This window comes from Lampetra fluviatilis, chromosome 17 (genome assembly GCF_964198595.1).
Source record: "Lampetra fluviatilis chromosome 17, kcLamFluv1.1, whole genome shotgun sequence".
Taxonomy (NCBI): Eukaryota; Metazoa; Chordata; class Hyperoartia; order Petromyzontiformes; family Petromyzontidae; genus Lampetra; species Lampetra fluviatilis.
Genome location: NC_136291.1, coordinates 3,698,648 through 3,712,911, shown reverse-complemented (window position 1 = coordinate 3,712,911; position 14,264 = coordinate 3,698,648). Strand labels below are relative to the sequence as shown.

General features: G+C 54.4%; 1 protein-coding gene across 1 annotated transcript in view; it reads left to right on the top strand.

Moving 5' to 3' along the window:
- LOC144936832 (uncharacterized) overlaps positions 1-14,264 on the top strand; it is a 39,792-nt gene continuing 25,528 nt past the window's right edge. Inside the window, exons 1-9 of the mRNA XM_078863996.1 lie at positions 1-712; positions 4,857-4,920; positions 6,715-6,927; positions 7,686-7,808; positions 9,615-9,755; positions 10,483-10,608; positions 11,664-11,786; positions 12,369-12,491; positions 13,330-13,452. Coding sequence (XP_078720122.1) covers positions 575-712; positions 4,857-4,920; positions 6,715-6,927; positions 7,686-7,808; positions 9,615-9,755; positions 10,483-10,608; positions 11,664-11,786; positions 12,369-12,491; positions 13,330-13,452 — 1,174 coding nt within the window. The 5' untranslated portion in view covers positions 1-574. The remainder of the gene's footprint in view (positions 713-4,856; positions 4,921-6,714; positions 6,928-7,685; positions 7,809-9,614; positions 9,756-10,482; positions 10,609-11,663; positions 11,787-12,368; positions 12,492-13,329; positions 13,453-14,264) is intronic.

Sequence of the window (14,264 nt, the reverse complement as noted above, 5' to 3'; positions counted from 1 at the left end):
AAGGGCATGTGGCCGATGGGGGGTTGGTGGTGGTTGTGGTTGTGTTCAAAGTTGTAAGAATGAAGTTGTATGGGGTTGGTGGTGGTGGTGCATGCACATCCCCACCCCTCCCCCAATTACCATCCCACCCCATTCCTCAGCCCCCCCCCTTCCCAACAACAACACCAACCACCCAACAACAACATCAACCACAGCCTCGAATCCTAGTCCTGTCCCGGCATAATCTTAGAGCTGCCTGCTGCACAACACCAACATCGGCTTAGCCCTCGCCTCTGTCTCGCAAAGCGCCTTCGCGATCATCAACCAACACCAACGCAGCATCATCGCGTGGAATCCTCAAGTAACGCAATCAAAGGAGACGCAGCGAGAAGACGAAAGCTTCAAGTCGTTCACGCGTGTCACATTGATCAACTCGTGCGTCACTCGGATCAACTCTTTAACATCGGGAAGAAAGAGGCTTGACTCCGTGCGTTCGCGCAGTTACGCCGGCTCGAGTTTGGCTGCTGCTGCTGCTCCTGGCTGCTGTGTTTGGAGCTTCTGCTGTCTCCGCCTGGTTGCGCCTGTGTGCGCGGGGATGATGATGAAGACGATGATGACGACGATGAAGATGCTGCTGCTGCTTCTCTGCGTGGCGCTGTGCGCGTCCACTGTCGAGGCACAGCAACAGCTGCCCGCAGCACCACGACCCGTGGCGCAGGGATGGTCGGCCAAGGTAGGTGGATGTATGGAGGCAAGGCAGGACCCCGGCACGGCACAGCGCAAGGGGATGTAGGCCATGGGGTACAACAGAGATAGGGATGACAGGCCATTGAGCAGAGGGGAGAACAGGACGCATCATCAGACGGGATAAAGGGACACGGGGAACGCTGGACATCGTGCAGAGGGAACGGGACGCGAATGAAACGGGACAGAGCAAAGGATGCAGAGGATACGGGACGGAATGCAGGACACCACGAAGTATCCGACTTGCAGAGGATACGGGACACGGAGCAGAGGGGCAGAAGGAACAGGACTCATCATCGCACAGGATTACGGGACACAGAGCAGAGGACACAGGGCGCTGAGAATATGGGACGTGTGATGTATGTTGAACTTCTTTCGCACAGTACCTAGCCAACCGTGCTGATCAGAGGTGCGGGGACACATGGGATACATCACGCGGAGGATACACGGTACAGAAAGCAGGACACGGCAGAGGGCATGGGCCATGAAGGATATATGGTGCAGATTAGTGGATACTGGAAACCATGAGATACAGGGCACAAGAGCGGAAGATTCATGACAACACTCAGAACATGGGAGATGATACGGCAGAACATACAGGACATATGTACTGTATGCTGAACTTCATTCGCACCGTACGCAGCCAACTGTGCTGATCGGCGGTGCGGGGGGAAGACAACAAACTAAACACGACAATCAACAGTTCACACACAGCAGACACACACAGCAGACACACAGCAGTTCACACACAGCAGACACACACAGCAGACACACAGCAGTTCACACACAGCAGTTCACACACAGCAGACACACACAGCAGACACACAGCAGTTCACACACAGCAGACACACACAGCAGACACACAGCAGTTCACACACAGCAGTTCACACACAGCAGACACACACAGCAGACACACAGCAGTTCACACACAGCAGTTCACACACAGCAGACACACACAGCAGACACACAGCAGTTCACACACAGCAGACACACACAGCAGACACACAGCAGTTCACACACAGCAGTTCACACACAGCAGACACACACAGCAGACACACAGCAGTTCACACACAGCAGACACACACAGCAGACACACAGCAGTTCACACACAGCAGACACACACAGCAGACACACAGCAGTTCACACACAGCAGACACACACAGCAGACACACAGCAGTTCACACACAGCAGACACACACAGCAGACACACAGCAGTTCACACACAGCAGACACACACAGCAGACACACAGCAGTTCACACACAGCAGACACACACAGCAGACACACAGCAGTTCACACACAGCAGACACACACAGCAGACACACACAGCAGACACACAGCAGTTCACACACAGCAGTTCACACACAGCAGACACACACAGCAGACACACAGCAGACACACACAGCAGACACACACAGCAGACACACAGCAGTTCACACACAGCAGACACACACAGCAGACACACACAGCAGACACACACAGCAGACACACACAGCAGACACACAGCAGTTCACACACAGCAGACACATACAGCAGACACACAGCAGTTCACACACAGCAGACACACACAGCAGACACACAGCAGTTCACACACAGCAGACACATACAGCAGACACACAGCAGTTCACACACAGCAGACACATACAGCAGACACACAGCAGTTCACACACAGCAGACACACACAGCAGACACACAGCAGTTCACACACAGCAGACACACACAGCAGACACACAGCAGTTCACACACAGCAGACACACACAGCAGACACACAGCAGTTCACACACAGCAGACACACACAGCAGACACACACAGCAGACACACACAGCAGACACACACAGCAGACACACACAGCAGACACACACAGCAGACACACAGCAGTTCACACACAGCAGACACACACAGCAGACACACAGCAGACACACAGCAGACACACACAGCAGACACACACAACAGACACACAGCAGACACACAGCAGACACACACAACAGGCACACAGCAGACACACACAGCAGACACACAACAGTTCACACACAGCAGACACACACAGCAGACACACAGCAGTTCACACACAGCAGACACACACAGCAGACACACACAACAGACACACACAGCAGACACACACAGCAGACACACACAGCAGACACACACAACAGGCGATGGCACAGCGCAAACAGGGAAAAGGGCGTACAGGTCACACAACATCAGCACACAATAGATGCTACAGCAGCAGCACTAATTTGGTATCACAATAGGTACACGGCATCACGTGACTGCATTAACAATATGCAAGCACTTGACAGGACACGTGTGTGTGTATCGTGTGTGTGTTTCGTGTGTGTGTGTATCGTGTGGGGAGCGGTGGAGCAACGGTTAGCGCTACGCTGCGCTACAAACCCGACCACCCAAGTTCGATTCTCGCTCACGGCCAACACCAGTGACGATTATATCCGAACCGGTCCAGGGCTGCCCCTAGGTCGACTCAGCCTCAAATGAGAACTTGGTGCGGTGCGTCAACAACGTCGCCACTAGGGGAGACAAAGGCGGCCGGGCGTGTTGCTGGCCTTCGTAGGTGCTGTTCGCGAACAGCACTTGCCCTGACAGTCTGCTAAGGCTATTGGGGGTAACTTTGTCTTTGTTATGTATCGTAGTGCTAAGCGCACTGCGCCACGAAGCTGCGCCACCTGGGTTCGATTCCCTTCTTCGGCTAACATCAGCGGCGAGCGATACTTGAATGGGTCCTGGGCATCCGCTAGGTCGACTCAGCCTTAAAGAGTGCCGTCGCGCATCGAAAGAAACTTCCCGCGGAGTGCGTTGTTTTGTTGATGCGCAGCACAAGCATTTTGGGTGATTTTGGTGATGATTTGGAGAGGGGGATAAAATCGCTTCGATTTTACGTCGTTTTTTTCAATATTCGTCGTCGCGCATTTCGGGAACGCGTCCCCGACGTAAATCGGGGTTGCAGCTCTTAATGGCTCCATAAATACCTGCGTGGAAAAGCAATAGTGAGCAAAACAATTCCTTGCTGTGTCTCTTGATCGATAAGGGGCCATCCATTTAGTAGGTACGCAAAAATATGTCAATACTTGACCCCTCCCCCCCCTAGATTTGAAGCTTTCGTGACTGCAAGGATTCATATTCTTAGGTTTTTTTCGGTAAAGTCACGTAGGTAAAAAATTAAAATTAATAAAAGTAAAATAAAAAATAAAATAAAAATCACGACAAGTGAGATACAGCTATCATGCTGTGACTGTTCCACCTGAAGACGAAATCTTGTGTTGCTTCCGAAGGCACGCGGACATTCTGCCTGTGTGCAGCTGTTCACGATTCTTATACAAACAAAAGTTGAGAAGCAGAGAGCTCCTCTCTTTGTTTTATTCTCGGAGGTGATTCCCGGCCCTGAGCACGATGGAGGAAATTGCACATTCCTATCCCTGTGGAGAGTGTCCATAGCACAACTAACGTTGACTTCCCCGCAAAGAAGTAGCGCACATTTATCGACCCTGGAGAGATGATGGGCTGAGTCAACCCGCAGCCAGGATATGAACTCGCGACCTCCCGAATTTCGAGCTCCTCGCTCGACCCCTCAGCCATCTGGCCGTGCCTTGCTTGTGGGAGAACTGTTCTCATCATACACGCACGTGGCATTGCTTCCGATGTTGAACGGGCCTGCCTCTGATTATGAGATCCACAGGATGCCAGACATCATCCAGAACACAAAGAGATCTCCCCCCCCCCCCCCCATGGCTCCGTCTTCGAGAGGTTTTACCGTAGCGCGGCTTTGTGCGTCAGAGGTCGCAACCGGGTACCCGATACCCGTACCCTACCCGATACCCGGCTACCCGTACCCGGCCGGGTACGGGTACCCGTTTGCGGCCCTGGTGTGGCCGGGTACGGGTAGGCCGTGAGTCACTGGTGAGTAACCGTTTGTCACTAATTTCGTGTAGGGTACGGGTAGGGAACGAGTACCCGTACCCGGCCGGGTACGGGTGCGGGTACCCATTTGCGACCCTGGTGCGGCCGGGTACGGGTAAGGAATCAAAACCCGTTTGCGACCTCTGTTGTGCGTGCACTTTTGCTCGCGTCCTCATTGAGCTTTGTGTGCGTGCGGACGCGCGCTGGCGTGTGTGCACGCAGGAACTGGCCGACATCGACGACGTGATCCGGAGCGTGGCAGACACCGCAGCAGAACCCATCAGGGGTACGTGTCTCTCTCCACCTCGTCTCCCACCTCCATCTCCCAACACCCATCATCCACCACCATCCACCCCACCCCCTCGCCCTCATCAATCACACGTCACCAGCGCACACACACCGCCTGTGATCGGTTGGTGGATCACGCCGATGAGCGAAATTCCGAACTTCGCGATGCTGTCGGGGTGGCCAGAAAATGCCAGTACCCCAGTGCTGCAGCTATAAAAAGTGTACAGGCGGTGCAACTGCACCACGGCCAATAGGTCGGAGCGGCCCAGGCGCCCAGTTACGTAGAGGAGGTCCCATTTCGTTCCTTGCACCAGGGCACACGTCAACAACCATGCCACACCACTGGCAGTACAGCAAGTATATTCTCGCATCCATCTGTGCGGATGTCGAATGTTATCCTTTATGTGCGTGCGTGCATTTTTTTTCCTTACACATGTAGCCAAGCGCTCGTCAAAACCAACCCAATGCAGGACCCTCTTGAAATGGAGTCTTGAGACTCACCGAAACTTTCTTTGATATATTATTGGCCGATCACACTGTCTTTCGGTTCCTGCCATACAAGTTCTATTTTTGCGTGCGGAATTATGTTCCGGAGTTAAATGTCTCTAAAGCGTCACTCCGCTAACACTACTCTTCAGTTCTCCTCTCATCAGATGGTTCTATTAAATCGTTATAACGATATTTCTTAAATGGGAAAAGTAAAAATTTGCCGATGCGAATGGAAATACTTCACTTGGTCGTAAGAGCAGAGCGCAGCGCAGACCAGACCAGAAATAATTCTCTGTCCATCAACCGACAACCGGCAGTGGGACGCAGCCCCACATGTGTGCGTGCGTGAGTGCGTGCGCGTGTCCATGTGCACATACCAGATTTTTTGGAGACTTTCTTGTTTGTTTTCCCCTCTGGCCCCGAAATCACTCCCAGATGGTCCAATTGTCAAGGTCCGGTCACCGACTGAAACGACGTTATCCACCCCCTCCCCGTTCCTAACTCAGCCACAACCTCTCCACTTTTCTCGAAACAACTCTCCCTCCACTCCCCCCCCTCCAGCACCACCGCACGTCTCCCCCATGCTCCGGCAGTCCTCCCGACGCACAAAGCAGTCCTCATTTTTTTTAAAAAATCAACCCTGGAGGGATGAACGACCAAGTCGACCGCCGCCCAGGACTTTGTAACTCGCAGCCGTTTCCGAATGCAAGTCGCCCGCACGCTGTCACCACTGCGCCGCGTGGCTGCATTGGTGGGGTCTGTGAAGCCCAATTCTAACGGAGTTTAGAGCCGTTTTTAGTCAACGGGGGAACACAGAGGTGAATTAAAAGTATCTCTAGCGTGGAGGAGGGGGGGGGGGGGTAAAATTCCCAGTTTTCGAAGACCTAGCAAGCTCTGCCACGTCCTTGGCTATGTATTCGCAACTTATTAACAACACAAAGACAACGACAAAGATCCCCCGCGTAGCCTTCACAGACTGTTGGGGCAAATGCTGTTAGCGAGTAGCACTTATGAAGGCCAGAACGACACACGAGACGGTGGTGTGGCCAACACCACGCCTGACCGCCTTTGTCTCCCCGGTGGCTATGTTTAAGCACCGCACCAGGTACTCATTTGAGGCCGAGTCGACCTAGGAGAAGGCCCAGGACCGGTTCAGATAATCGTCACCTGTGTCGACCGCGAGCGGGAGTCGAACTCGGGTCGGCCGGGTTCGTAGCGCTAACCACTACACCACCGCTCCCGACGTTATAGAGCTTGCTCCACCTCCGTCCTCTTAACCCCTGACCCCTCTCCACTTGCCCAGCTCCCCCTGTTGAGGGGAACGGGACGACCGCGGCGGAGACGGTGGTGGAGACCGTGGAGGAGGTCGCGGTCGACCCTGGCGAGCTGGACCCGTGCGCCGGGGAGCTGGTGCCCCTGAACGGGGGCGGCTGCGGCTGCCCGGACGGCACGACCCGCCAGGGGGACAACTGCACGTGCCCCGCCGGATTCGAAGCCCAGGGGCCGGGATGCGTCGGTAACGGGACGCGCGGAGATGGTCTTCCGTTTATTTTCTTTGCCGGAATTGCAGAAAAAAGCAACGCTCTTGTTCCCGCCTCTTCGTTTCGCCGTCGCGTTCGGCGTTTTTCCCAGTCGTGTGTCGTCGTCCCCCACACCATCCCCCTCCCCCCCAACCCCCCCAACTTTGACAGCCAACGTCTCGGATACGTTCGGCGAAACGTTCCGTACGCGGATTGTTGTTGTTGTTGTTTCGCGCCCGTTTATCGCAAGCCCAACCACCCTGCGCCATTCTTTATTGGGTGCGTCGGACGTTCTCTCGACTTAGTCCCCGTTGGACGTTCTCTCGACTGATGGGTTATTTTTTTTCCATTCCATATTTACGCCGTGTGCCACAGCTGATAATATCTGCTGGTGTAACACTTGAATCGCTCAAACGAAGCGCCTAATTGTAAACCCAGTGAGAGAGGCATGAGCGGATGAAGCATCAACTTGTAATTGCAAACCCAGTGACAGACTGACCCATTTACCACTCTCTCCTCTCCCCTCATCTCCACTCCCATCGCTGTATCTCCCCTGTCATCTCTTCAATTACCTCCCCTTTATTCTCTCCCTGGCTCCCATCTCGTCTCGATCTGTCTCTCCCCTGTTATCTATCCCTGTATCTCCCCTTGCATCTCTGCCGCTTACCTCTCCCTGTGTCTCTCCTCTCCCCTCCCTCTCATCCTCCCCCCGCCCACCACCCCTCCCCCGTGTGTTCTTGCATTGCCGTGGGAGATGTGGACGAGTGCTCGCTGGGACCGGGTCCGTGCGGCCTCCACGCCAACTGCACGAACCGCATGGGCTCCTTCCTGTGCGAGTGCACGCGTGGCTACATCATGGGGCCCGCAGGGTGCGAGGGTGCGTGCAGCGGCACAACGCGGCACAACGCGGCACAATGCGATGTACCGCACAACACGATGTAGTACAACACGACAGCACAAAGCGCAGCACGACATGATGCAACACGACGCAGTGTGGCACCAGTACCGCGCGGTGCAGCAACGCGTGACGCGACGTAGCAGATCGGCGTGCAGTGACGCATCCGGCCGCACCGCTGAACACGGCGCAGCAAAGTCCTGCACCGTGAAGCGCAACACGACCGCGCATAGAACAACGACGGTGGTCACCGCATCGCGCGCTTTAAGATGCGATTCTGTGGCCGTCTGGAACGCTCTTCCTTCCGATATTAGGAAGCCACTGGAGCTATGCACTTTTAAATAATCTAGATTGAAAACGCATTGATTTAGAACTGATTTTTGTGTTTCGTTTGTTGTCCTTCATCTGCACCTACGATTATCACGGTTGGCTACGTACGGCGTGAAAGAAGTCCAGCATACGTGATAAGAGCAGCACAATGCAGCGTCACTCAGCACAATGTGGAGCGATGCTGCGCGACACAGCCAGCTACGCCGCTGAAGACAACGCGGCCAATGAATGTCCTGCGAGACAAAAAAATGATTTGACCCACCTATCAAAATTTGACTTGCTTTTAAATCTACGTACCGGTTTGCCAAAAAAAATCTAAATCAATTGGCATATTTGCCCACGTGACAACTTGATTTGTTTGGCCTTGCCAGGCGGTCGGGCATTGCAGCTCAAATCGACGTTGCTGTATACGCACACGGTGATCGAACGCACAGGAAGACAATCACGAATCGTAATATTGGTCACGAAAGCCTCCGCACGACACGTATCGATAACACCTCTTCTGTGTCTCCTTGTATTGCCACTGCTCAAGCCGCTGCCACTGCCCTACTGCGCTGTGTGCGCGTGTGTGGGTGCGCCTGCGTGTGCACGTGAGTGGTAGTGCAGTGGTAGTGCAGTGGTTAGCGCACTGCGCTACAAACCCGGCAACCCAAGTTCGACACCAGTGGCGTATTATTGAACCGGTCCAGGAGTGGTGCTGGCCACCAGCCCCCTCGTGTGCCACGTCAGCCTTAGTAGGTGCTACTCGCTAACAGCACTTGCCCCAACAGTCTGTGAAGGCTATACGGGGGATGGAAGTACAAGATCAATGGGCTCGCATAATGCACATGCATGAAGTACGTTGATTCATTAATCTCCCCCCCCCCCACTTTGCGCAAGAAGAGTGCACAAGTGTTGTCGTCACATCTGCGCACCTATACAAATCTGGCTGTCGCCTGATGAAGCTAGTTGTAATTACTGGTGAAACGTCGTACTCAGATTGTAAATGTTGTGGCTTGGCTCTCCAACACACCGGTGAAGCCGTACTAGTATATTACACTATACACAACACTATACACTACAACACTATACACTACAACACTATACACTACAACACTATACACTACACACTACACTACTATACACTACACTACAACACTATACACTACAACACTATACACTACACTATACACTACACTACTATCCACTACACTACTATCCACTACACTACTATCCACTACACTACTATCCACTACACTACTATCCACTACACTACTATACACTACACTACTATACACTACACTACACACTAGTGCTGTACTAGTGACGAATTGGCACGTTCTGTTTACGTGACAACCCTTACTAGTTAGCTGTGTCGGGTGGTGGCGGGTTTAACGACACATTTCTATATATTTACGCGATCTAACCCCAAATAAAACCTGTATCATACGGGGGATCTTTGTGTGTGCGCGCGTGCAGACGTGGACGAGTGCGCGCTGGCGCGGATCACGGGGCTGCAGGCGTGCTCCGGCAGGGGCGTGTGCCGCAACGCGCCGGGTTCGTTCTCGTGCGCATGCGAGTCGGGCTTCGTGCTCTCACTGGACAGCCGCGCCTGCATCGGTAACGCAGCCACGACGCCGCCACCACCGCCGCCACCGCCCCCACCACAGCCACGACGCCACCACCGCCACCACCGTCGTGCAGGGAGGGGCTGGGTGGGGAGGGGCTGGGTAGGGAGGGTGGGGCTGGGTGGGGAGGGGAGGGTGGAGAGGGGCTGGGTGGGGAGGGTGGGGCTGGGTGGGGGGTGGGAGGGGTGGGGCTGGGTGGGGAGGGGCTGGTCACCCCGTGGTGCTCTTATAAAACTCAATGTTTAACCTACTCACGCCGGCTTGTGCCCGCCCTCACAGTCGGGCATATTTGCGGAATTCACCACGCCGCCGTTGACCCTGGCCATTGACCGAGCAACCCAACGTTCCTACCAGCTCCCTCCGCAGGAATGTGTTTAATTCACCCAAAAAAAAACCATTGGAAATACCTCTGTGGCATACATTCGTGTTGTCGTCCCTCCCCGCACCTCCGATCAGCACGGCTGGCTACGTACGGTGCAAAAGAACTTCAACATACATGCATCATATATCCCCTATTCTCAGTACCCTGCGTCCTCTACTTTCTCCCGTATCCTGTCTAATGACGAGTCCTATTCCCTCTGATTTTAAACGACCCAATGTATTTGTTTTGCGTTCGTTCCGCCGCTGTCTCCTCTGTCATTCGCCGTCGCTTCCGCCCATCTCCGCTGAACCCGTCCCACTCCGCACCCCCCCCCAACCCCCGCCGTGGTGCCGTGGAGACGTGGACGAGTGCACCTTCGAGGAGACGTGCCGGCGCGAGCTGGGCAACCTCTGCGTCAACAACCTCGGCAGCTACGCCTGCGTCTGCCAGGGCGGCTTCCGTGCCCAAGGGGCTGCGTGCATCGGTGAATAGCGCGTGAAACGCACACATGTTCGCGCACTCGCACATGTGCACTCGCGTGCGTGAAACGCACACATGTTCGCGCGCGCGCACATGCTCACGGTAGGCTGTCGAAGCAAAAAAAAAGATGACATCACCCGTTTTACGGAGTGGAATGATTCCGCTTTACTTAAAAAAAATTGGGTTCAAACATGGTGTTCAACCGCCCTGAATTACACCTAAACAAACAAAATAAAACTCAACTATTTTTTTTATTGTACCACGTAAGGCCCACTGAGCTTTCTTGCACTCTTTCAGAAGCGACCTGGACACAAGTGATAGCTCAAGGGAGTGGCTTATCATGTGGAAATGTATAGCAGCCAAATACTCTTCACCTGGTTCTTAGGTCCAGCGAGTTGATGGCCACTCATCTCACGAACGACTGCAAACAAAGACAAATATCCCCGTATAGCCTGAACAGACTGTTGGGGCAAGTGCTGTTAGCGAGCACCTATGAAGGCCGGTACTGCGAATGAGGGGGTGGGTGGCCAGCACCACGCCTGGCTGCTTTTATCTCCCGGGTGGCGATGGTTATACACTGCACCAGGTGCTCATTTGAGGTCGACCTAGGGGAGGACCAGGACCGGTTCAGATAATCGTCACTGGTGTTGGTCATGAGCAGGAATCGAACTTGTGTCCCCGGGTTCGTAGCGCAGCGCGCTAACTGCTACATTACCGCTACCGACTACGGACTGCACACACACAAAAACCCCGTAAAATTAAACTCGGGTTTCCAGCTAATCGGACTAGATTCCTACCGTGAGCATTGAAAATATCCATCCGATTGTCGTGTGATGAACATTACTCTGCACTCTCGCGTCGGGAGGGGAAAGCGCTGCCCCCTAATGTGCACGAAGCTGCTGCGTGTACACGCGCGTGTGTGCGTGTGTACGTACGCGTGTGTGTGTGTATGCGTGTGTGTGTGCGTGTGTACGTACGCGTGTGTGTGTGTGTGTATGCGTGTGTGTGTACGTGTGTGTGTGTGTGCGTGCGTGTGTGTGTACGTACGCGCGTGCACAGACGTGGACGAGTGTGTGGAGAGGCCGGGGCTGTGTGCAGGACGCGGCGTGTGTCAAAACTCACTCGGGAGCTACCGCTGCTCCTGTCCCCCGGGCTACCGCGGCAACGGCACCACCTGCGAAGGCAAACAGCGTCTTCCTGATCGACCGACGCCATCGTCATCAGCATTATCGTCGTCGTCACGATCAGCTGCATAATCAGCATCATCATCGTCGTCATAATCAGCATCATCATGAGCCCCATGCACAATCACTGCCAGCACCACTGTGATCTTCGCCTTCGTTGCTATCAGGAGCATCACGCGCATTCACTCGCAATGCCACAGCCACTAACTCCACCACCATCATCATCAACATCGTGCACAATCAATACCTCCAACGCTTCCATCACTAACAGCACCACCGTCATCACGGGCATCACACGCACTCAATGCCACCAATACCATCATCATCATTAGACCTCCTTTGCCAGTACCAAAATATAATAATAGGGTTTTCCCCCTTTTTCTATTATTACCATCATCATCATCACCGCCACTACCGTCACCACCACCATCGGCGTCCTCGCTTCGATCGTGATACCAAATTGCTACCACCCACGATGTCACAGCCCTCGCATATCACCACCGCCACGACCGCGGGCATCATATTGAGAAGAGACACATTCGTCACGTGCCTCGCCCCCCCCCCCGTCTCTGCCGCGCAGACGAGGACGAGTGCGCGAGCGGGAAGCACGGCTGTGACGCGAACGCGCGCTGCGGGAACATCATCGGCTCCTACTTCTGCCAGTGTCTCCAGGGCTTCAACGGCGATGGGTTCTCCTGCTTCGGTAGAGTCCCAGCACCGCCGGGGGGGAGGGGTGGGAGCAGGGGGGGGGAGCAGTCAGAGGCGTAGCTAGGGGGGGGGGCAGGGGCGTACATATGTCCCCGGGGGCCAAGGTACAGGGGCGCCAAAATGAGGCTTACAACGTCACATTATAACTTATTGCGGCGGGCGCGGCAGCCTGAAGCTACTGCACGAATCTACAGCTCAACCTAAAAGTTTATATATCCCGCCACACACAGCCTACATGTCATGTAATTACATTTTGGTATGTGATTAAACGGGGGGGGGGCACCAATTTTATAGTTCGTCCCCGGGCGCAAAATATCCTAGCTACGCCACTGGGAGCAGTGGTGGGTGGGTAGCCATGGAGGTGGTGCGGTGGTGCATGATGTCCATGACGATGAGATGGCGACGTGGTGGTTCTTCTTCTTCTTGCGTACGATCTACGTTGAATTTCTTTCGCACCGTACGTGGCCCGGGCGTGCTCGCCGGAGGTGCGGAATCACAACTTGAAGGTCTGTGCCTAAGTTCTAAAGCCGCGCTGCGCTACGAACCCGGTGGCCTGAGTTCGATTCCCGTTCACGGCCAACACCAATGGCGATAATCTGAACCGATCCTGGGTCTCCCCTAGGTATACTCAGCCTTAAATTAGTACCTGGCGCGGTGTGTAAACATCGCCACTGGGGAAGACAAAGGCGGCCACGTGTGGTGTTGGCCACCCGTCCCCCTAGTGCGCCGTGCCGGCCTTCATTAGATGTTACTCTCCAACAGCACTTTTTTTTAGGCTACACGGAGCGGGGGGGTGGGAAACCTTCGTCTTTGTTGTGCGTGCGTGCGTGCAGACATCGACGAGTGCACGGTGGTGCAGGGCGGCTGCGCGAGGCTCTGCGTGAACGAGCCGGGCAGCTTCCGATGCGAGTGCGACGCGGGCTACGTGGTGGCACCCGACGCGCGCGACTGCATCGGTCCGATTCCCCCCGGGCACTCACGCACTCACTCGGGCACGCGCGGCATGGCAGGGTCGCACTCGTTGCGCGCACAGTGCTCGCCACAAATGGACCGCAATACCTCGCCGATCTCGTCGAGGAGTGTGAAGCGTCATCATCATCATCATCACGATCATCAGGCGAACTCCGGTCGTTCTCGCAGCAGCAGCGGCGGCTTCTGGCTGGCCGTCGAAGAAAGGCGGTCACCGCATCGTGCGCTTTCAGATGCACTTCTGCGGCTGTCTGCGACGCTCTTCCTTCTGATGTTAGGAAGCCACTTGGAGCGATGCAGTTTCGAATCATCATCATCTAGATTGAAAACTCGTTTCTTGAGAACTGCTTTTTGTGTTTAGTTTGTTGTTCTTCCCCCGCACCTCCCACAAGTTCAACATAAATGCATGCATAGATGGACAGCGCTAACGCGTTCCAGCTTTCAACCTTGGGAAGCGTCATAGAAACGAGCTAAGGGGCCGTCCATAAATGACGTTACACACCTGGGGGGGGGGGGGGGGGTCAGGCATTTGTGACGATGTGTGACGAGGGGGGGGGGGGGTTGAGAAATGTGACGTCACATCAAAATGCGCAACTTTAAACAAATATAGAATTGTTATAACATCAAAGTGCAGCGCCACATTAAATACGCACTACAATGACAATAGTTTAAAGCGATTTGAAGCATGTTTAATTTTCAAAATGGAAATATGGTTTTGAGGGGGGGGGGCCGGTCAAAAATCCTCCAAAATCGCGTGACGTCATTTATGGACGGCCCCGAACCCCCTCTGTGTCCACCA